General features: G+C 31.6%; 1 protein-coding gene across 3 annotated transcripts in view; it reads right to left on the bottom strand.

Annotated features, from left to right (window-relative positions):
* Positions 1-25,002, bottom strand: part of LOC135840327 (oxysterol-binding protein-related protein 9) — a 45,040-nt gene that overhangs the window by 4,163 nt on the left and 15,875 nt on the right. For all 3 annotated transcript variants that reach the window (XM_065356796.1, XM_065356798.1, XM_065356797.1), the window contains 5 exons: positions 5,447-5,631; positions 2,677-2,706; positions 2,419-2,578; positions 2,077-2,336; positions 605-779 (listed from right to left, as the gene is read on the bottom strand). In XM_065356796.1, coding sequence (XP_065212868.1) covers positions 605-779; positions 2,077-2,336; positions 2,419-2,578; positions 2,677-2,706; positions 5,447-5,631 — 810 coding nt within the window. The remainder of the gene's footprint in view (positions 1-604; positions 780-2,076; positions 2,337-2,418; positions 2,579-2,676; positions 2,707-5,446; positions 5,632-25,002) is intronic.

The raw sequence follows: 25,002 nt of genomic DNA, 5'->3' as shown, positions 1-25,002 counted from the left end.
TAAGAGTATGAATAATTGAATATGTGACGCGGTGAGCGATACCATACCATATGTCGGAAAACTTTTTTTTGAGATAATCGCGTTTTCATGGAAAAAGTCAGAAAATATCAAAAAAATTTTTTTTGCCGATTCATATACTATGAAGCCTATACTTTGGAATGGGTGTACCCACCGATCTCAAACACGTCGTTTTAGTGGTGAAAAACCGGTTTTACAAAAGTGCTTTTCATAAAAAAATGTCAAAAAAAAAAAAAAAAAAATATTATGATGTAAAACCATTAAGTAAAAGATGAAGAAAATAAAAAAAAAAAAAAAAAAAATTTTAAAAATGTTACAAAAATAACCCAAACTTTCAAACACGTTTTTCTCAGAATTTTGGTTTTTGAATTTCAAAAAATACGAAACTTTGAAATTTTGAAAATTTGTCAGATTTTAATATTTTGAAAATCTGTTTGCACCATTGAAAAGAGGAAGAAAAACACTACCAGAAACCACAATAAAACGAAAAAAATTTTTGCCGACATATGGTATGGTATCGCTCACCGCGTCACATTATGTTACTTAAAGTAAGATAGGTGTAAGCTGTTGAAATTAAACTACCCACCTAACGTAACCATTAGGAAATGTGAAAACGTATTCTTCCTGCTTTTCTAGTAACTTGACGGTACAATTACCAATGTTATGGACGCCGATTGATAATCCTAGGAATTTTGATTTAGTCCAAACATGAGCACAAAGGGAAACTTTCTTATTTGGATGTTCGGCGTAAAATGCTGAAACTGAAAATACACACAACATAGAGTTATAGATATTAGAAAAAAAGTTAAATTCGTACTAATTTGCTACAATTCATTTTTCATTCGTAATCATGACTAATTATTAGGGAAGAAGAACATATTCTTTGGCATATTTTTTTCTGTGTCATTAGGTAGGGAATATCAAACAGATCTTTGCGAATCAAGAGATTTCAAGTCGATTGAGCCAATGTTATTTTGCATATTTTAGCATATTTCGACTAAAAATGGTCAATTTAGCATATTTTCACCTGTTTTAGCGCATATCTCAGCATATTTAGCCAATTTTCTCAGTTTTTCTCTATTTTTAGGGAATATTTTCAAAAATCTTCGAAATTTGCTTTTTTTGTAATTTTTTGAAAACAAAACTTTTTGAAAACAAAATTTTTTGAACACAAATTTTTATTTTTTTCTTATAAAACTTTGAATTTTTTATCCTTTCCTTGCAAATACCTCCTTGAATTTTCACTTAATCAAATTATCGAGGTTACCATTGAATTCGGTTTGTTTTTCCCTGTAAAATGATACCCATATTGTGCAGAAAATGATGGGAATATTTTGGCATATTTTGACTTTTTAGGGAATTTTTTTGCATATTTTCGACAAAATTAGCGCATAAAATATGCGCATATTTTCAGTTTTTTGGAGCATATATTCTTCTTCCCTACTAATTATTTACCATAAATGGACCTCTCTCATATCAATAGAAAATTTCTCTAGACTGTTTTTTTAATTTTAAAAGAAAATAATGCTTCTAATAAATTCTGGTTTCCAACAAACAAAAAAAAACCATGAAAACTAAAATCTTTGAGCAAAATATTGTTCTTGATTGAAAATTTTCCATTATCAAAAATTAAACATTTTGTTAGATGTATTCGTAGGTTACGTTTTTTTAATCTAAGCAATTTCTGTTCACAGAGAATGGTTTTGAAAGCAGTCCAGCTCCTTCTAAAACAAAATTTCTGAACAACAATGGTTGAAAATGAAAAGATGTTCGAATTTTGAAATCATTTTTATGGTGATTCATCAGTGTTATCGCTTTCAACGAGAGATACTCAGCTCCAAAAAATTTTCAACCATGTAATTTCACAAAATGTTTCGCTACTTGGATTATGATTCACGTAAAATAACAAGAAAAAACATTTTCAATTCCTCGAATCTATTGATGTTGGTTGAAAGGTTTTCGGATTCATTCCTTCATTTTAAAATAATATATTGAGAAGTTATACCGTACTTTAATTCATAACTCAATATTTATACACATGATGCATACGATACGTACTAGGAGGATGATGTGAAACTTGTTCGGCGATGAAGACGAGTTGATTATTTTTACACCAAGGTACCGGACCATCGTTATTAACGGTGTCGTTATTGTTATCTGGTACCGTTTCCAAATTCCACCAACACTGGAATATTTCTCCCAAGATCGGATTATACGGTTTCTTAGCCACCGAACTTTTTCTTCCGGCGTGAAACGAAGACAAATACCATTTGACAATTTGCACCATACGATCACGGGGTGTTTCTAAATCAGCAGCCCTGAAGAACAAAGCAGATATTCGACATTAGAGGTCTACTCCAATAATACAGAAACACCGATCACGAAATGAAATTCACTCACTTTAAAAATTCATCGGAATGTGCTAAACAATCTGCGTACATTTCCAGTAAAGAGCGTCTTTCGAGTACAAAAGTTGGAAGAACCACTTTGGTCAAGTCCATGCCAATTTTAACTTGCGATATTAAATGCTTCACTACTGATCCTTGTAATTCGACCAAAACTAAACAAAAATAGCGTATACGAATGTAGATTACTTCTTTAGCTGGGGAACGTTGTTCGTTCTTCAACTGTGCGCGAATAATTCCCTATAATACTTACGTTCATTTTCCGACGGATCTTCGTATAGTGCTGAAACAAAGAAATAAAAGATGACTGATTATTACCGGGTTATATTTCAGAACATATTTCATTTGAACAGCTGAAACCTTCAGTATTGCGATGTGACGTTCGCTGACGATACCTACCTACGCAAAACAGCGCCAAAAACACATTTGCACTATAAAATTTAAGTATCACATCTACCATATTTTGTTCGATATGTTAAGAATTAGTGATTCATCTAACCGAGGAAGCCAAGGGCGGTTAAGCTTCGCGCTTTGCGAATTCATATTTTACATGGAATAAATTTGGTAGGAAAATGTTGGGATTGGGGTAAAAAATAGCCAAATCACCTTGAAAAAACGTGACAAACATTTCAGATCCTGAATTCAATTTCGAAATTGCCATTTGCGGTTTCAAGGTTCAAAAAATTTCAATATTTTCATGTTCGCCGAAAAAATTTATCGATTTTATTTTCTATACGATATCAACTCGTTTAAAAAATGGTAGGTACTAATTTATTATCATTTTTCGTATTTTTTTTTGGAGGATAATTGCGCAATATACGTGAGCTGAAGATGTCAATTTCATGTCAAGCCTAATTTTAGAGCTTTCCTAAGTAGACAAATACACGAAGTATTGTTTCTCTATTTTATTTTCGTGTTGTTCATAATAGACAAAATATACAAAAGCTAAATTTGAAGAAAAAATGAAGAAACATTTCCGTTCGTACGATTTCACATCCGATAAAGTACAAATAAACTTACCATGAAAAAGGGTAAGGAAAAAACTAAGTTCAAAAGTTGGAACTTCCATAAGTTCTCTACTGCAGTTTACCACTAATAAATGCTCATCTATATATTGTATACTCTTTAAAGTTTTTTGAAAGAAATAAACATGATCCTTTGGTTTTCGAAACGACCTGAACTGCTTGTTTATGTGAGTACTTCCCTTCATCAAACAGAACAAAATCAAATTAGTTCTTAGAAAAATTGAATTCAATTGGCCATAAAAATGAGGCAATTCCAAAATTAGGTTTAAGAAAATCATCGAGTAAATGTAAATCTTGCAAAGATTTCAAATTCACTGGTCATTGATCATATTCGCATTTTTAGAGAACGAAAGTGAAGAAACTGGAAACCCATAGTAAAATTAAACCAGAAGAATGAAGTAAAAATCATTGGTTTCTGTTTTGATATAAATCCCTTTCTCCTCATTTGAACTATTTAATTGGAAAATTTTTGAAAAAAGTCTGAAATAAAATTTTAGAATCAAGAAGCGAAACTTTTACAGAACTTCTTAAAAAAGTACAAAAATCATAGAGAGTTCAAATTTTTAAAATAATCACACCCGAAATTTTCTTTTGAAAAAAGTCAAGCACATCGTTAAAATCCTTCAAACAGCATTAATTTTTTTCAAACACAGTGCTTTTTTAGAAAAATTCAAAAATATCAAAAATTGTCATAAAAACTAAAAAAATAAAAAATTTTTAAAAAACAAAAAATAAATAAATTTTGGCAACTTTTTCAAAAAATTTTGAATTTTTTGAAAAAATATGAAACATTATCACTTGAAAAGTAAAAAAAAGTAATCAAAAATTTTTATTTCAAAAAAGTTCAAATTTTTTTAGAACAATAAGTAAAAAAATAATTTAGGTACCTAATTTGATTTTTTTTTCAAAACACCGGGGTTGGAGGGGATACAAAAATTAGTGACTTGCACCTTCAATTTAGCCCCCCCCCCCCCCTCCAAGGAAGGAAATACAAAAAAAGGCCTGTTCCAACTGATATAAAGATTGAAAAAAAAAGGCACTGGAGTAGATATTTTATCAAAATGAAGGTGGTTATAAGCCCTTGAGAGAGAGAAAACTGTCGCTGATGGCCTTGATTAATTATGAATAACTATCGTTGATGAAGTTACTCAGGTTTAAAGGTTGAGAAATTGAAGTATGAAGGAATAAAATGCCAAAAAATTCAATGCATGTTTGAAGCCAAAAAATTTTTTAATCTGAGGATACTTTAAAAAAATATATATATAATTTTTTGGAATTTTTAATAAATTGCCGAGGTAATATAGTTATACATACATATGTGTAGATTATAGATAGTTTCTTTTTTGATAATTAAAAAAATTAAAACATCAGAATTCCTTTTTGAAACCACAATTTTTCAAAATACAAACCCTAAGCTAAAAACATCCATTATTAAAAAAGTTTTACTCCCTCAACACAATTTTTTTTAACAACTACAATCACACTATTTTAATTCGTCTTGAAAATTTTACTCGGAAATAAAAAATAGTGAATCGGTGAATTGAGATTTCGAAAAATTTGATAAAATCTCTAGATCAAAATATAGAATTGTTGCAAGACTATGAGCACAAAGCACATCACCAAGTTGAACCAAAAGTCTTCAAAATCGGGATAATTTTTGAAAAAAAATGATTTTTTGCAATTTTAAGCCCAAATTTATTTGAAAACGCACTGTCAAGATTTAGGAACATTTTACAAATTTTCCTCATCCTCCTGAAAACGTGGATACCTTGATCGTAAATCGAAGAAAAAAAACTCATTTTTAAAGAATTTTCAATAAAAATTGTAGGATTTTCGAGCGAAGTACAAAACGTTGACAATTTTCAGCATCGCAAGATTGAAGGAAAAAAAAATCAAAAACTGACAGACGACCATATCGCGACTAGTACATTTAATATTAATAGACAGTGTTGAACCCTCTTTAAAAATGCAAAACGTACACATCTTCTTCGTACTTACCATCAAAATCGATGGATCCATCGGGTAACAACGGTACTTCGGACGAATTATTAATATTTTCTCTGGTAATGACACTCTCTCTTCTGGACCCATCTTCATTTCCAGAAGCTGCCGTGTCATCGTTTGTCGATACGGAAGGGCTTCTTTTAGGTGTCAGCGTTGGAGAGCAATCGGCAATCATATGCCTGCAAAAAAAATAAACACACAACGCCAACCATTTCAGTAAAAATTATAGAACAGCGGAAGAAAAATTATCATAATTAGTCACACGCAATTGAATTTGTTTAAAATATTCGTTCTTCTCGTTTACCACGAATCATTTAACAAAAACAAATTCAAGTATAACGAGAAAGTTTAAAATAAAATACGACGTTAATAAATGATACTATTTTGAGGAATCTTTCGAATAATAAAATAGAGCGCTCGAAAAAGCCCCAATAGGACTGAAATTATTGAGCGTTGGCGCGATTCGCTGTATCTAAATCCAAAATACGAGTACGCTAGGAGTACGTATGTATATTCGTATTACGACGAAAATAAAATTTTACGATGTATTTCCTGTTACGAGGATATATTATTGTATTTAGTAAAGTATACGTACGAAGACAAACGCATGATGTGTAATTTTCACTAATCAACCATTTACTCGACTAATTCAACGATAGATGTGTATTTTCGCGTGCAAATCAAACAATAGGTACCTACTACCTACATATTTTCTGCTCTTTACCATCTTTTATATTGACGATTGCGGATTGTGCAATGTTTTCGATGTTATTATACTTCGTCCATTCCTCAGCTAAAATATTATTCAAATAAACCAATACATAACCTTTTTGAAAATTGAAGGTAGATAAGGTACAGAAGAGAGAACAATCAAAAATGTGCACCGTCGCGTCAATAGAGAGACAGCACGTGTCGTGATGTATGCTAATGAAGGCAAGAGGAGGAAAATTAGGTATACAAAACAGATTAAATAATAGATTGAGATTTTTAACCATACAATCGTATGATCAGCGATGGATATTCAATTTCTGAAATAAAATTTTCATAGCTGGAGTAACGAACAATCGAATATATGTAGCTAAAAAAAATGAAAGCTATAAGCTGTTGTTTACTGCATTGAAAATTTTCGACATAGACGATCGTTCCACAAAAAAATCTCAAACCTGACCCACAACTTATTGGTCACCCGGTACACAAACACTCAACCTATAATAAGAAACTTTGAAATCCACAAAAGCGGAAAATTTCTCTAGTTTGAAAATTTTATCCCTGTAAAATTCAATCAGCAATTTTAACGCTTTCGTGCTTCAACCACTCTTGAAAAAAAAAAAAAAAACATAAAGAAGTGTCGCGTCGAAAGCATTTTTTTTCTTTTCGTAATTGATTTCATCGTTTCCGCGTCATCGCTTTTTTTCTCTCGCCTATTCGTTGATCGCCATTCGCCAAATACTGGAATATTCCAAATCGAACGAAATTTAGCTCTTTGTCGCGCTATTTTTCCCGTTAGTTACAATTTGAACCACACCTTTTTCTACTTCATCTGTTTCAAACAATGGTACTATGTATTTTCGAATGAATATATTCTTGTATTGCGTTTCAGTACAGTTTAAATGTCGAGTCGAGCTATGCAAATTACCATTTCTTTGAATTCCGCTAAGGCTAAGCTATTACAAAGGTATAGCTAAACCTACACATAATATTAAACCTTAAGTACCCAGGAGAAATCTAGCGGATAAAATTTGAAAATTTGTATCCCATGCTACGGTGAAGGTTTTACGTAATTATGGTAAAATTAGTTTTTTCGTCTACTGAAGTTGCTAAAGTTGCCCATTTCAAATTTCCTGTACTCGGTTCGATGAAAATTAAAGAAAAATGTGTGGAAGTTTTTCGCCATTGAAAAAAGAAAAAGGAATTAAGATAACGCAGAATGTTTCATTTTCTTTATACAGTGTTGCTATAATTTTTCAATTTAAAAAAAAAAAAACTGATTTTCTCCATGTTAGTGAAATCACCCCCCCCCCCAACAAAAAGTTTCATATTTGTAATAATTTGTAATAATGTCTCTCTCTTATTCGAACAAAATTGCAGATAGATAAGTATCAAGTTTTTAAAAAATTGAACTAGTATTTTCTGATGAAAATAAAAATGTAAAATCTATTCCGCCATTTTCAAAAAATTTCCAAATTTGGAGAAGAAATAATCCCAAAATTTTCTGAAGTTTTCAAAGTTTTAAAATGATAAAACAGTAAATGACTAGGAAGTCATTGACTTCCTCAACCCATACTGAACATTCACAGGGTCAACGTAAAATTGTGAATTATTTATACTAATCAAAAAGTCTGAACGAAAAGAGAATGCCTACATTTTCATTAAATTACACCAAATCGCCTTTTTCAACGAATCCAACAAAGTACGTACGAGTAATTCAGAGACAAGTTCAGGATTTCCAAACCAGTTTCTAGTAAGTACTTCCTTTAAAATCAACTTACGCACAAAAAATATTATAATGAGATTTTTTACTCGAACAAATTCTCTTATCAAGTGTAAAAGTGAGAAGCTAGGGTTTGAAAAAAAAATCCACCTGATTCGTATTCGAGCAAAGAAAATATCCCACGTGGGAAGATTATTATTCAAATTTAAAACCACGTGCATATTTGTCATATATAGTTATTCCATTGAAATTCTTCATAAAACTGATCTAAAGTCATTGATTTGAAATCCGAAAATTACAGTTGATGCAAAGTAGGAAAGAGATGGAAAAAAATTCGGCAATAAATTAAAAAATAAATACTCGCATTTGTAATTGCGAAGTTTTTTTTAAAAAAATGGACTCCAACCTGATAAATTTCGCATGTTCACTCTACCTCTTAAATTACCGTGCGTACGTTATTGATTTTTTATTCGACCGAAGACAGCGTTGTTTGTTGGGAGAATCGTTAGCAACCGGTTGTGAACCATACAACCAGTTTCAGAAATTTATATGTACATTGTTGTTTTCACTTTCAAACAGTGTAAAAAATTTATATTATGCCAATATAAATTTAAATTTTTTCCCATGAGCTTTTGAAATTACGTACAATATTATTTAAAGGATTATTGAGGAAAAATAAAAAAATAAATTAAAAAAACTAAAAAGTAAGATGAGAAGATGAATAAAAATGATTAAAAAATGTGCCAAAACAGATCATTTTTCTTTAAAAAAAAACTTTCCAATTTTTAAATTGGTCTCAGCCTTTATAAAAAAAAAACAAAAAAAAACAGATCTTCAATCTAGTTGATAAAATAAACTACGCTATTTTTCATGAATTTTTCTGCCCCCTCCCACCCCCTTAAACATTCAATTCCAAAATTATTTTTTTCCTATTTGAGGAAATTCAATTGCTGAAATTTTCCACATTTAATAATAATATAATTGGATTAGATTACAAATAAAATTCTGTGCTTTGGTTCAAATTTGAGCCAAACTTTCCAAAATTTCAAGGTTTAAAAATCAAATAGCACTAATAGCGGTGTCCCTTCTTTTGGAGGAATGATTTTCCCTGACTTTTCCTGGTTTTCCAGACCAATTTTATCAATTTTTCAGATCCTTTTAATATCAACTACAGTCTACATTCCAATGGAGGAGGAAAATGAGGTTTTTTTCACAAAAAATGAAGTAAAATTCAAACTTTCACAGATTTACCGATTCGACAGTTCATTTTAAAGTACAATTGCAGGAAATTCTTCACATTCGTTGAAAATCATTTCACTCTGTTTATTTATTTAAAATCTACTACAACTACCAATTTTCGACAACCCACGAGCCTTTTGGGACACCTTGTGTAAACATAAAAAGCTTTCTCGTTTCTATTCGATACAATTCAATATCCACGCATAGGTATAGCTTTCAACGTACATTCGAATAAAATATAAAATTATTTTTTACCTTGCGCTTGCAAAATTACTTTATCATCGATATCACATATGCGAGTATACCTATAGCTCTAGGTATATGGTTGCAACTCTAGTATCGAAAATATTTTTTCGGCTCGAATTTACGCAGGAACGTAATACTTGTACACGCACATATATATAACAAACTCACGTCAAATTATTTTTACGCGACATTTTTCACTTTTGTGTGGCATAAGGACATCAGAAGAAGAAAAAAGGTATACCATTGTCAACATTTCTTTGAAAAGTTTTACACGAGGCCAAACTTTTGAAACGCCAGAAAGGTATATGGTATAATGACGTTAAAATGAAGGAAAGTCACGTATATAACGAGTCACACCGACGATAATTGGATTAGAAAAAAATCTCAATTGGTTTAATGCGTAATGCGTATATTTTCTCCGAGTACCTTCGATGTTTTCATCGTCGTAAAATTCTCTAGCGAGCGACATCGACATTTCGCGTTTATTTATATGCCATTAGTTAGGCCTATTAACGGTGATTTCTTCTTTCGGCGCTTCATCAACGGTACACTACCGTGAAAATATTAGGTATATACCTATGTTTCCTGTCCCATTGGTTTTGCTTTTACTGTCGCAGCTCGCGAATTCGTCGGACTGAGTGTTTTTCCGTGCAAAATTTAATTATACATTGGTCGGTAATGCGATTCAAATCAGAGCTCCGAAATAGAAATTGGTAATTTTTTTTTCGAGTGGATTATTTTTTAATTCAATTTAGGTACATCTGTATTGATGATTTAGTCAGTGTAACGTGATTTTATTTTCGATCGAAAAATGGAGAGGTTTTCTCGAGCCAAAGATAGATTTTCGGATAGAAAATTTCAGCGTACTTCTACTTATCTGCACATGAAAAAAAAAGATGGAATTATCCATTATAATAATAATATGATTCATTCAATCGATCATGAAATGGCCAATTTTTATCTGTGTCAAGAAAATTTTGAAAAATGAACGAAGTAAAGCTTGATACTAGGTGTCATCGAATCAGAAAACAATAAAAAATGTACAGCTAAATACATCCTCGATTATCTCGATTCGTGAAAAACACATTTTTCTGGAGAAGTCTATCGTCACAAAAATTCATAAAATATAAATTTCTTCAATTGAAACGTAATAGGTAAACGAAAAATCAACTCGTATTAATTGAGGTCACAATAAAACATCGTAACGGTGTTATCAATAGCAGAAACTAAGCTCAAAGGTGACAAAGAACCGTACGAAAACGTAAATAATCAACCAATTTGAAAAATAACAGAAACGTAAAGATCCATGGCCATAAAAGCCTAGCCCTATGTTGATTATTAAATTCACAGCATCCATTAACCACAAATAGTATTCATGAAAGAAATACTCCCTATCGTGACATGACAACCTTCACCACTCCAAGTAGGTACGATTTGCAATGGTAATAAGTAATCATATGCCAATAAAAAAAGGTCTCGTGGTATAACTTCACGTTAACTAGTTGGAAAGCTGCGTGCGCATTGAACAGTGCGAGTTAAATTCGCAATAATCTAGTTACCTATGTTTGATTTATTCGATGTGATGCCATAATATAAGCTGGTTGGAAATTTCTATGATTTTTTCATCACTTTCACATAGGTCTAATTTGAACATTTTTTTGCGAATTCATGATTCAAATCACCCGCAAATATGCCAGCTGATGAGCGAATACTCTGATTGAAATCCATTTATGAACAATTTTTAGAGCCCAAAAATCACATAACGCCTTTTTTAGAAACATTGACCTCAAACAGAATTTCACGTTGCAAATAAATAACATCACACATTAGAATAATTTTAAGAAAATACGCGAATTTTCGAAAACGAACCAATGATTTTCAACCTAAAAATAAACCAAAAAATTGTGAATTTTGAGCCATTCAAAAATTTCTAAAATTATAACCACTTGCCAATACAGGGTCGCAGAGAGGGGAAGCAAAGGAAGTTATTCAGTCCGAAGAGCCCGAGTAACTATGATCAGAATCAATGTGAAAGGTATTGAGCTTTCCAATTCAATTGAAGAGGTTCAATTTTTATTATTACTTTTTTAGAAAATGACCCTAGATTCCACTGATTTATTTTTATGAGGATGACAGAAGATGAAAGCAAAATTACGCTGATTCACTTACTCTTCACAAATTCGTACCCCTGTCTAAAAATTTTCCGTTCTCAAAATACAAATACCTTCGGAACGAAAAAAGATTGAAAACTTAGGTTCGTAAAATTAATAAAAATGCTCCAAAGTTTTCTAATTTTGAAAAATTTCCACCAACTTTGTTGTAGGTATTTTTCCATTTCTTTAGGGATATTCAATCATGCCTACACCTATCTTTTTCACCGGCATTTCTACTTTAAAAATATAGGAACACAGAGATTCGAAACTAATTCGTCACCTTGGTGTAGGTACTTCAAACACTTTGAAATATTTCCAAATAAACCCCACTTTGACAAAACTTCACGTTATTTTCTAGCTCAAAATAAATGTAAATTTCCAAAAATTAATATAAAATTCTTTTCCTTTGATGTTTCGCTTTCATCTTCTCGAGCATATAGGTATTCGATGAAAACCAGACCTAACCACAGACCGGACAATGTGAAAGAAAGGCGCAAAATTTTCATACAAAATATACCTACATTACACCTTGAAATCCATCCACAATATTGACTCCTCGAAGGACATCTTGTAATTTCTCTAACAGCATTAGTCAAGTATACCTATACCAATAATAATGCAAACGAGAAACATTCTTTACGAAATAAAGAGATCAGGTTACTAAAACCTCGATATTTACTCGGTCCTTTGAAATTGCACTTCAACTATGTACAAAGCTTTCAATTTAATTTAAAATCGATGGAATGCCAAAAGTGGAATAGCTATTATCATGAAAACCACCGTAGCATAAAGGCTAAAAATTTCAAAGCCAAACATTCGAATGAAGTATCCAATTTACAAGCTCGACGAATTACAACGTTAGTACAATACGAATACCTAACTAAGTATACAAGAAGATTTCTCGAAAAGTTACAAGATTCCCTGTGCTTTGAAAAGGATCCAATTGGTTTGGAGTATTCATTGTAGGTAAATTGAGACGACCACACTTCGCGTACATAATTCTGCTTGTTAGGAAGAAACCTGTATCAGTGATAAACTTCACAGTGAGTTTGTAGAGGAGCAAAATTTTCGAAAGTAATCAAATATTAAATTTCACAATACCGTGCGGGAATTCTCACAACTGATAGCTCGAAAGAAAATGAAACTTTGCCACTTGTGCATAAAAGGATGACTTTCAAGTGAACCACGAATTTAAATAACTTCATCGTCTGTAGCTTCTTATATATTCAATTTTGAAAATAAGCCATTCTGTTTAGAGAAAATTTTTCGTATTGTTCTTCAAAAATTAAACCCAGAATTAATGTACTACAAAACTAGAGAAAATTTAATTTTAAAATTTTCTGAAAAATTGAAATTTTCTGGATTCTATTATTCAGAGCTCAAAATTGACGAAAAATGTTCAAAAATTGATGACTTTTTCAATTTTTAGTCGAAAAAAATGTTGAAGCAAAATTTACCAATTTTTAGACGTACTGTCTATTTTTTAACCATATTTTTTAACCATCTTCTGAAGTTCTGAATTTCGATATTTTTTTCTCAAAATCTATTCTTAGTCTCTTGTACATAAAAGTCTCGAAAAACTCAAGCATCATGCTCAAAAAATATAATTTTCATGAACTTCATCAATCAGATTGCCCCTTTCAACTTTCAAAATTGGCCAATTTTTTGGAAATCTCAACATGTGAACTGTAGTATGTACTGTACAAGTAATTATCTCGTTTTCAAGAGCCTATTATTAAGAAGTACACACTTCTGACTGCTTTTTCATTAGATACATTTGTAACAAAATTTTGAAAATCTAAATTGATGAACAACAATAATTCAAAATACAAATTTACACACAAAATATCAAAATTAAAAATCAAAAAAATCAAAAAAAAGACTGAAAATAATGCATAAAATCAGTTTCAAAAAACAAAAGTACGTAAAAACACTGATCGAAGTCAACTGAAACATTTGCACTCGATAATTACCTTTCATCTTGATTAGAATCTTTATCACTACCAGGCTGGTTGGTTTCCTTGGATGACGTAGCCGCTGGCTCGCTTTCTTTGAACGAAGACCACTTCAATATTCGCATCATATTCGAATATTCAATTGCAACCTTTTTTTTTTTTCGTGTACGTATAATTTATTCGGCACGATAACACACGAACAGCGACGTCATACCGACGTAAAATATTCGCCAAATGAGAGAGAAATTATAAATTTAACGTCAACGCAGAATCGCACGCTGTAACACCGACTGTCACAGCGATCACTAAATATTCTTATTCGCGTGTTACACGCTTCGAACGTCTGGTCGCGTCGCGTCGTCGCAGCTACCACAACCTCGAACGACTCTTCGTGAAACGATATCAAAACATCATCATTATTATCACCATCATCATCATCATCATCGTAATCGTAATTTTCTACATCAGCTGCATAACACGATCGGGATTTTTTTCTCCACCATGTAAACGTATCGTATCGAGCGACGATTCACTATAATGAAATTAAAAACATAGGCTCGTAGATAGACACTTTTCTCGTTGTAATTTACGTCGCCATCAGCGAGAAAATTCTCAACGTAGGCGTCAACCATTTTCCCAACAAGTTTCCGCAAGTTGTAAAAGTTTATACTGCTGGTATTTAGGATTATATATATATATATGAAATGAACGTAGAGTAGACGTACGGTACGCGGGGAAAAATAGAACGTATAGTTCTACGTACATGGTCGTAACAGTATCTACTTGCAATAACCCTTCTTCATATAAGGGGCAAAGGAGAAGGCAAGAAAGCAGGCAAAAATTTTCCTACCAGCGAAATGAAACAAACATAACGTTACAGGATTTACGAAGCAATTTCAAGGATTTAAAACCTATTACAGCATCAGCGCCGGAAGCTCTACGCATGCCGCTAAATCTAGCAGATTTTCGATCAAAATGAAATCCTCTCTTCGTCGCTGCAGCACGTACACGGCGATGTTTTCTCGTACCAGCATCACAAATGAAACGAGAAATCATCTCGAAAATGTCTCGCAATAAAGCGCAAATTTCACACGACGACGTAACTACCATTGTGGGTAATAAATACAAAGACCTTTATAAAATTACACCCATAATTTTTGGACGTACGTAAATTTCGTGTACGAGACAAAGAGCAACACCGAAAGGTCATTAGTGAAGAATGTAAGCAGGGCGTGATGAGGAAACCATTAGGGGTAATGTTATGGTTTGTACTTAGAACGTGTAGCCTCGTAGTCTCAAAATCTGCGAAAATTTATAAAGTGTTATCTACTCACGTACAAAATTTTACCAAAATGCAATGAAAACAAAAGTCCTGTGGAAACAATTTTTAAAAGCATATTTTCAATGCTCGAGAAATTCAATTCTTTTCACTATAATATTGTATGGTTATGTATGAAGAAGTAAGGTTTATTTTCAGAAAAATTAAGCTCCTTAAAGATGGGTATGTACTTGTATATTTAGGTAGGTATACCAAAAAACGAACCGGATATGTCTAGTATATCTCACACAGAAAAAAATGTATGATTGCTCAAATGCCTTATTGTTATATAAATGAACAAAGTAATTAACATTTTTGTGAATCAGAAATCTCCAGAACATTTAACCAAAGTTCAGAAAAGCTTGGGAAAATCGAAAGTGTTTTTGTCAAATCACAGTAAAACTATAGGGAACTAAAGTTGTAGAACGTGAACGAGGTCTACAACAGAAATTTGATGGCCAAAAATCACTACCTTTCAACATTTTTTAACCCCCCTTTCCCCTCCCACAAAAAAATTGATTTTTTTTTTTTTTTTGTTTGGAGACAACGACAAATTGGCAAAAAGATCTTTTTTACGATTTTGACCAAAACAAAGAAACTTGAGGAGGGCAATTTTGGGAAAAAACAGAATTTTTTTGTATATTTTGACAAACAAGTAGACATTAATATTCTCAAAAAAAAGCAAGATTTTCTCGTCCATTTTGGCAGACAGGCTTTTCATAGGAAGGAGGAGAGAGAAGAGTCGTCGATTTTTTGAGAATTTTTTCATTCGTGAAATTCATCATTTATTTGGAAAAATGGCAATTCGAGATTTTTTCATCTGAGAAAATGCATTCGGGGAAATTTTCAAGAACAATAGTCGACTAGAAATTGTTTTAAGCCGTTTTGAAGCCTCCAGAGTTTTGTTTGGAAATTCCAAGTTTCCATAAAATTTTATTAAGAACTGTTCAAATGAATCAAATTATCAGTCAACTGGATTTTCCATTTACTATACCTTTCAATTCAAGCAAAATCGCTGAAAATCACATTTTTACAACTTTTACTACCGACTTTCAAAATCACTGCCTTTTTACTATTTTCACTACCTGTAGACACACTGGTGAAATTCGCTAGCTGCTCATTAAAAAATTCAACAAAAAACTCTGTTTTTCAAATCGAATTTTGATGAGCGTTTTATTAGCTTTGATTCAATCTCGAGATCTGTTTTCAACTTGGACCTGGTTCAAGTTTAGTAAGGAAAAATTTCATCAAATTTCAGTTGATGATTAAAAAATGTTTTTTTTTTGTGCATTTTTTTTAGTTCAGTACAATGATAATTTCAAGTCTGAATAATTGTAGTCCCAAAAAAATACACATGAAGAGATCTTTTGAAGCTTTCAAAATACACATCCCTGAAACTAAATTTTTAGAAGCCAAGTTGATTTTTCAAATTTTGGCAAATTTCATAATCATTACCTAAGTAAATAGCTTCCGGGGAAAAAATGTTCAAATTAGCCAACTATAAAATTGAGTTAAACTTAGGAAAAAATTCGCAGAGGTGAAATTTCAATAGGCAGTGTTACCAAATATTTCCTAATAGTAAGTTCAACAAGGCAGATGCTTCATTTTGCATCCCTTTTGCGAATGAAAATGTCACCGAAATCATTTTTGTGAACAAGGATCGAAGAAATGACCACACCACACCTCAAATACTATATAGTAACAATTGAACATGAATTTCAAATACGATTAGATATTTTTGCCTGACGCCAAATTTCAAGAGGCTGAAAAGCTTTCAGCGAAATAACAACATTATTCGTTCTTTTTTCGCGCCGCAGTAAACATCTTTTAGAAATTATTTCCTCACCGAATTGGCAATAATGTTACGCTTGGTTAAAAATCTCATCGTATTTTCAGCCATATTAAATGAAAAATAGCCGATGTATAAACGAAGAGGCAATAAAAAGCCAGCATGAAATAAAATCGACTTCAAAAAGAATGCCAATTTTCGCACTGGCTATACATTGTACAATATAGTTGAGTATCCGTCTCATAATCTAGTTATTAAAAGAACGATCTTTCGAACAAAATAATCGCTAAATTTTGCCAACAATGTGAAAACCAACATCGTTAAATGCCACGTGTTTCATTATTCATTAGTTATCATTTATCAATGATTCGTGATAATTATCACTGTTTGAAATAATAAACGATCGTATGGGACTTTTTTTACCAAATCGAATTTCTGCGGTCATCAGTTACCTACATTACAAGCTAGCTTCTCAAAACTTTTGATTCCATTTAAACAAATCAAATTAGGTACTCAATCCAAGTTCATGAACGAATTTTTGACAAACAATGCAAGCTAAATTGAAATCTTCATGCACGACTCGTATTTCACATAATGAAATTAACTCTAAATTACATATAAACTAATGCAACGTAAAATGTTAGGTCCACACGTAGGAACAAGCATCCTAACTATGGATAAAAGCAGCAAACGGATTAGGCAAATTTTATTCACGTAACTTCAAGTGTTTCTAAATTATTTTCATTCCTAGTAGAGAACTCCTCGCGAATTTTAAATAAGGATAAAAATATGTAGAAGTGCAGATCACGTTTGAAAAATTCAGACAAAATTATAAGCATCTCATTTGAACAAAACTTCTCTCTATCGAGTCAATTTCAAACGACGAAATTTCAATTGTAAAAAAAAATACAAAATACGTAGAATGTATTTTCAAAAAAATTGCAGAAATTGGAATTTCTACCAATGTCAAATTTACGTGCCAGTTTTTTTAAACAAATAAATAAATCAATAAATGATTTTTTTTAAATCACATTCTATACGTTTCCATTGAGATTTAAAAATATAAATTATTTTCTATTTCTATAATGAAATTACTATGCATCTGAAACACAAATCTTTAAAATCCCTGACTAGCAAAACTTTTTCAAAAAGTGTCAACAATCTCGTCAACTGACGAATAAAACAATCCCCCAGGCCCCAAAATATAAACTCACAAAATTCAAACCAAACCGAATAATTCGGAAGTACCTACACAGAAAGAAAATTTCACAGCATTGAAGAATAGACTTCATAAAAAATAGATAGGTCTCTAAAACAATACTCGAAACAGCCCACGTTTCAATATTGGATAAAAGCCGAGCAAACAAAATGAAATTTGTACGTGAAGCACCGCACCCACTACTTCATTAAGAATTTATTCCTTGAAGACCCATTACTTCTTAAACTTCTCATTAAACTTGGTAACATTTCTTTACCCTAGCTGTAATAATCTGATCGATACGAACCGACTTCTAAAAGCACTATAACCTTAAAAAGCTTGAAAACCTTTCATCGCGATAAGAAAAGGTTAACACGAACTTTTTAGAAATTTACTCCTAAATTTTTCACGGTCACTTCCGAAAAATTTTCTACCGCAGAAAATCTAGTAATTCGGTTGCATGTCGGATAGCCTATCTGACTGAAAAAAAATCCTCTTTCTTGTTTGCACTGATAACCACTTTCAACAGTTTAGCACCATTTTGCCAAACGTGAAGTTCACATGTGAAATTAGAAAAATTCGTAGCGAAAATACAAAAAGATATGGCAAGTTCAGGAATCGAGATAAGTAATGAGTAAAAATGACTAGAATACTCGTAAAAATAACATTTTGAAATTATAATAAACATATTAGATGCAATAATATATTTTTGAAAGAGGTAAAAAAGCTAATCAGGAAAAAAGTAACGCATGAAAAGCAAAACTGATCAAAAGAAGCAATACCCAACGATTAATTAACACCACATTTTCGTTCATAAATAATGGCATTTTTTTTTTTTTTTAAGTAGGTACAAGCAAATTTACACATTGGTCAGCAAATGAGATTCATAGCAATAGAAAACCAGACGTGGAAGAGGATAGGGTTCAGCTTCTTCTCTATTCTTTCGAATTTTATCAATATTTGAAATTTTCAGCTTCAGTTTTTGAGCTCTTCAAATCAACATTCGACTTTCTCCCTTCCTTCGCTTGAGAAATTTTCAGTTCTGTAGGAGAAAGGAGGCAGAAGTAGGGGAAGCGACACAATAAATACCGATTTAAATGACTAAAATTCCCAACACATTTTTTCTGAGTTATTTCACGGATTGTTTTTCACTCATCTACATCAAAATTGAAAAAAAGTTTAAAATCAAATTACTCTACAGTGCATTGAGCGTTGGCTTATTCTCCTACTTTTGATTACCTACACTTCTGGTGCACATGCAATGAAAAAATATCGGACATGGTACGTCGATTACACCAATGGAAAATGAATCAAATCAAATCGTAATGACTAAGTAATTCAAATTACGTGTTCGAAATTCTAATTATTGCGATTAAAAATCAAAAAGATTACAGAGTAATAGGAGAAAGACAGAGAGGGAGAAAGATAACCATTGCTTCGGTCATCACTTTATGACGCAGTAGAAAAATTTTAAAATTTCACATTAAATTTCTATATTATTGATTAGTTACTCGCCAATAGAAAACAAAATAATAATGATAGACCAACTACGAAGGAATTTCGCTATAATTATAATGTAATTCCGAAGATTTTCCCAGTGGAAAACATAGGCACGATAAACTTTTACAACTTGAAAATTCCCAGGTACCAATTTACTCATTTATACTACAAATCTACATGTTTAAATCAAGTCGACTGCACCTGTTTATCGAATAATCGTTTAATTTCTTTAAATTTTAACTATAAAGTTTGGCAGTAGCCAACTTTGTACTATATTTCTCGAAAGATGAAGAAATTTCATAACAAAACATTAATGCCAGGAATCGAGTTTTCCTCATCTGAGCATTTAATGCATCAAATTTTGGCGACGATTCTACGAAAATTTGTACAAATTGGCAAACTGCAACAAATTATAACTATAGATTCTAAAATAATACTCGATTCATCGGTTAAAATCCCTTTTCGTCGGGTATAACAAAGCTAAGGTGCAGATATTCGGCTTAATTACAGCGACGACGACGATGCGTCAAAGACAAAACAATCAAAGACGTTAGAGCAAAGCTCGAAGAATACGTAAACTTCCTGAAACGTGCTCCGATGAAGTAGGTAAATGAGAAAATCAATTTCAAACAAACCTCAAACCAACTCGATAGTATATGAAAATTAGGGAGCAAAACCACGATAGTTTTTTTTATACTCGTATACTCGATCACGAATAACTACCACGTTAGAAAAATATAGTCAAAATCTCGCGTAATTTCCGTCACAATTTATAACACCGATATTAAATTGATAACAAGTACACGGACGAATAAAACACCACGAACTAAACGGTAATTCGCAAAACGACACGAAAAGTAGGGGGAAAAAACCAAAACAAAAGCGATCAATAAACCTGAACCAATTCGAGAGCGAACTTTAGAAAAACTGAAAATTCAACTTACACTAAGTTAGGGCTCATGCGTGCAACTTACGTGACCCTGATTAATGAAACAATTGCGGGAAACTGAGATTTCCACTGTTAGTCGTTTTTAATGCATAAAATAGCTATAGCTAAATACTATGCATTTGTCTGTAATGCGTTTGCGTATACGGTACATGCGTTATAAGATTCGCGGGTGTTGCTGTTGCAAACAAGGTCGACCATACGACGACTACGAAGTACCAACTCCCATAATATACTGCTGTACATAGCTGTAGGATAACTTTTGAACTTTGTATTTTTTAATGTAGATAATTTTCACAGGTAAGGTAGGTAATAGGTATAATTACTCATAGCGTATGAAACAAAAAAAAATGCAATTTTCCGCGAAAATTCCAACGCTGCACCACCGATGCTGTTTTCGAGCTCGATGACGACTTATCGAAAAATTTACGAGTAATTCGGAAAAAATACATAAACTGCAAAGGTATTACTGGTACTAGGAAATTAGGAACACGAGCAAGTATACACAAAAAGTATAGGTATCTAATTATCTTGACCGACAGTTAAGTTCATGTCAGAAGTCAGTTGTTCGTGGTTCACCTCGTTCAATTCGTTTGTTTATACCCCTCCTCTACTATTACAAGGTACATATTACACACAATACCCCTTTCTGCGCTTTTCCTATCGAATAGTGCGAGTGCTACACGATGTGTTCGATTCAATCAAATTTTTACGAGTAATATTATAGAATATTAGGCCTTTACATGGTAAATATTGATGTTTTCAATTCATTTTGACCTTTATGGTTCCTATTTTTATGGATGGATAAGTTATGCCCATTTTCAATACAGTATGTAATCTCGAATCTGGGGATACACATTGCCAAAACCTTTATTCGTTCGTATTTACATAATCATAGGTACATCCGTTCATACCTTTATTACAAAGATCCTTAAAAGAATGGACTACTGAAAAGGTCGCACTCATGGGAGGGGCGGTAGAGAAGACCAGAGAGGACCATCAGGATTTAATTCTCCCATACAAAAGGTAAACATGCCGAATGAAAGATCAGGAAAAATAAATGAGTAAAAAAGCTTATGGCAAAGGAAGCAATTAGTCTCGAGCTATGATTTCATAGAAGTTGTGAGAAATGAACACTACTTGAAATTATTCATCGAGAAATAATTTGAATTTTTATTAATTTTTTCTCAAACAAATAATTGATACTTTTTTATAAAAAATAAAGCATAATAATTAGGAAATGGGAATTACTTGTGAATCTAACCTACGTACCTGAATCTACTTCAATTTGATAATTTTTTCACATACAAATTTCCTCGTGAGAAGGAATAACCGAAAGAGAAATTATTTGCTCGGAGTTTTCCATGTGAGTACTTAAGGGTGAATTAATTTTTATTTATTTATTTATTTTAACTTTTTTCAATATCTGGCTCAAACAAACCCTGGCAAAAAATTATTATGAAATAACATCAAAGTGACTGGAGGAAACCTCTAAATTTTTGTTTGAACAATTTCGAAAAAGAAAAAAAAATATAAATTGATTTAGAAACACATCTCTTTTGAAAATTTGTTTCAAATCTCGCATTATCTGAACTAGTAGAAGCAGAAAGGGGAGAGAAATTCGCCAAAAAGTGGCTCATATGACATGAAAGTTAGTATTTTCCTATTTTTTTTCTCACCAAGAATTCTTAAACTTATTTTTCCAACTCAAAAATACCATTTTTGTAAACTTTTTGAAAAAGTAAATGTTGGAAAAAATTTTCGTTCATAATTTATTTTTCAATTTTTTCATTTTTTTTACGAATCAACTATTGAGAAAAAATCCAAATTTTGAAATTTGATTTTTTTTCAGTTTGGAAAATGGAATTTGAATATTGACCAATAAACCTCAAGCTTTTAGCACACATTTCTGACGTAATTTTACATCAATTTTTTGATAAGATTCTTCAACAATTTCAAATAATGGTTTCAATTTTTAATTTCCAAATACACGTAGTTTCAATTAGAATACCTAAAAAATGTATTTTTTCTCATTTTTAGATCTCAGGTAATTCACACTTACTTATTGGACTTTTAAACAAAAAAAAAAAAAAAAAAAAAAAAAAAAACTGAAAAATAAATTGAAATCTGAAGTGTCGAATCTGGCAAAATTGTGCCGACCGAGGATAATTTGCACGTTTATAAATCTTCAATAATTTTAATTCGATTAATTTTTGTAACTGATAAAAAGTAATAAACATTTTCAAAAGCGAATTTCAAAATGAGACATTTTCCCATCAAAGTACCTTGGTTATATAAATTGACACCAAATGCTGGGCTAAGCTTCGTTTAAAAAAATAAAAATTCACGATCTACACCTCACTTTGAATTTTAAAAAATGTATTGCAATAAAGATTAACATTTTTTTTCAGATTTTCCATTATGTACTTTTTTTTTTTACAAAATAACATTCAAAGAAGTTCCATCTGTTGCAACAGAAAACTTTTAAATACGCAATTCCAGTTTTAAACAACACGACTGAACTTCGAACACTTTTTGAGCTTTTCGTAAATTTTCGAATAAAACCAACATCACTCAAAATTCAAAACTTCTTTGATAAGTACTACACACATTTCATAACTTATGTAGTTTTCCGACGATTACATCTACCATTAATTAACAAAAACATAAAGTTTTATCTTAAATATTCGCAGATCAATCAAACAACAACAATAATAAGGTTTAGAAAGGAATTAGTTCAGTAAACTGACATAATCTCTCTTTGCCATCTACTATGCACGCATACCTACTTATTAGAATATACCTGCGTAAGTATAAGTACCTACCTACTAAATAGGCATACTAAAGCACTGTGTACGTATAGCTTTACGTTTTCATCAAAACCTCTATTCTAGAAACGTACACTTATTTAGAATTTCACGAGTAGGAGCTTTCTTACTTTGAAATAATGGCAGATTTTAATTTTCTCACAAGCAGAGAAAACAATAGTCTTAAAGACTTGAAATTTTCAGCCGACGAAATTAATGTCTCGGTTTTAAACTAAATTACCAACATTTGTTCGTTTCATTCATAAGAAAATTACGTACGTACAGGTGGCTACAATGGAAAAATTCTTGAAAATTAGCCAAAAATTAAAAAATCAAACATCAATAGCCAAAAACCTGAATTTAAGTGGTTTTTGACATGATCTTTTCAACTACCGTTTACCTACTCTGTCATCGAAATGAATATAACTGACACGTTGCGGAAACTTTCGTCAACATCAACCTTGGAATAATCCAATATTCTACGTAAGAAAATTGATAGAAATTAAAAGTATAGCTCTTGGAATCACAATTATTCTTACACTTGCTTCCAAAAATTGAAATGCTCGCGAAACTCGTCGTTATAAAAATAATACAAATATACCACACGTATAATAGACGAAAATTTCTGCTTATTTTTAAACGTAGACAGAATTTCGATTCCCCATTTTTTTGTAGAAAAAGAAACCGTGTCTACTTCAACGTACATCGTGCAATCAAACATACTGTAACTCAATTTATACTTTCTTTGGCATTTCCAGTCGATCTGAACTAGAATTCAAATTCAACGTAATACGTAATATTTTCCAAATTTTAAATTCCATCGTACGAATAAATTTTACGTCCCACTGGTCTAAAAGACAATTCACCATTCGATTGATAGCGCCATCGCATCGTAGAAAAAAAAAAGAATACGAATGAAAACCGCACGTTTGAAAAATGAACGACAAAACACGCAAATTGGCATGTCACCTAATCTAATTTTTCTTTTGTCGCGATAGAAATAATTTTTTACTCGTTACAAAGCTCGCTTCTAAAATAAAATTCAATTCGTCGAAAAATTTCATCCTTTTATCAATTACTTACTAATGGCAAAAGGTTAGGCATAAAATTACACGTTGACGATTGCCAAAATATTTTCACGTATTCAAAAAGAGGAAAGAACACTCTCGTCGAATAATACAAAATACGAGAAGCTTATCGTCAAATTTCTTGTGACTTGTAAGAATGAATAAAAGTTGAGATAATTTTTTATCAATAAAAAATTTCAAAGGTAAACATTATTTCTATCGTTACATATTTTGAAAATATTTCATTCGTAATATTTTGTGTGAAAATATGCGAGTAGATACCGCAGATATACGAGTAGATTATTTAATTTGATCGAATAAAAAATGTACAAAAATTCCTCAACATATTTTCGTACGTAAGAAATATAAAAAATGCCATAACTTACTAACCAAAGTGCTCAATTCAGCCCAAGTAAGTATAGGTAACGTCGAAAATATTTCTAAAATCTATCAAATCGCACGATCAACCGTAACATGCTTTATTGACAGCACTAAAGCCACATACGAACCATTACCCAAACCAACTTCTACTATATTTACGCAGATGGTAGGTTGTGGTTATCGTTCAAAACAATGTAACGAACATAGATACGCGAAAATCCATTAACTGAAAACCTATACGTTAATTTGTGCTCTAGATATTGTAAAGAGATGCGAAAAATATTTCAAAAATCTGACGATAAAAGCAACTAGATAGATGGATATACAGGAGTGAATTTGACGAAGGCATTTTTACTCGTCTAATGGTAGAAATCGGTACCGAATACGTATTTCATTTTCCCTCGTTCGAATACGTTTTAGAACATAATGAAAATCACATACGTAATTTTAAGCATTCAATTAATTTTAGACATAAAAAAGGAGGTCGATGAACAAAAAAAAGCAAGCAAGCATCAAACTT

This window comes from Planococcus citri, chromosome 3 (genome assembly GCF_950023065.1).
Source record: "Planococcus citri chromosome 3, ihPlaCitr1.1, whole genome shotgun sequence".
Lineage (NCBI taxonomy): Eukaryota > Metazoa > Arthropoda > Insecta > Hemiptera > Pseudococcidae > Planococcus > Planococcus citri.
The sequence above is the reverse complement of the archived record's forward strand: the minus strand, read 5'-3'. Positions and strand labels throughout refer to the sequence as shown.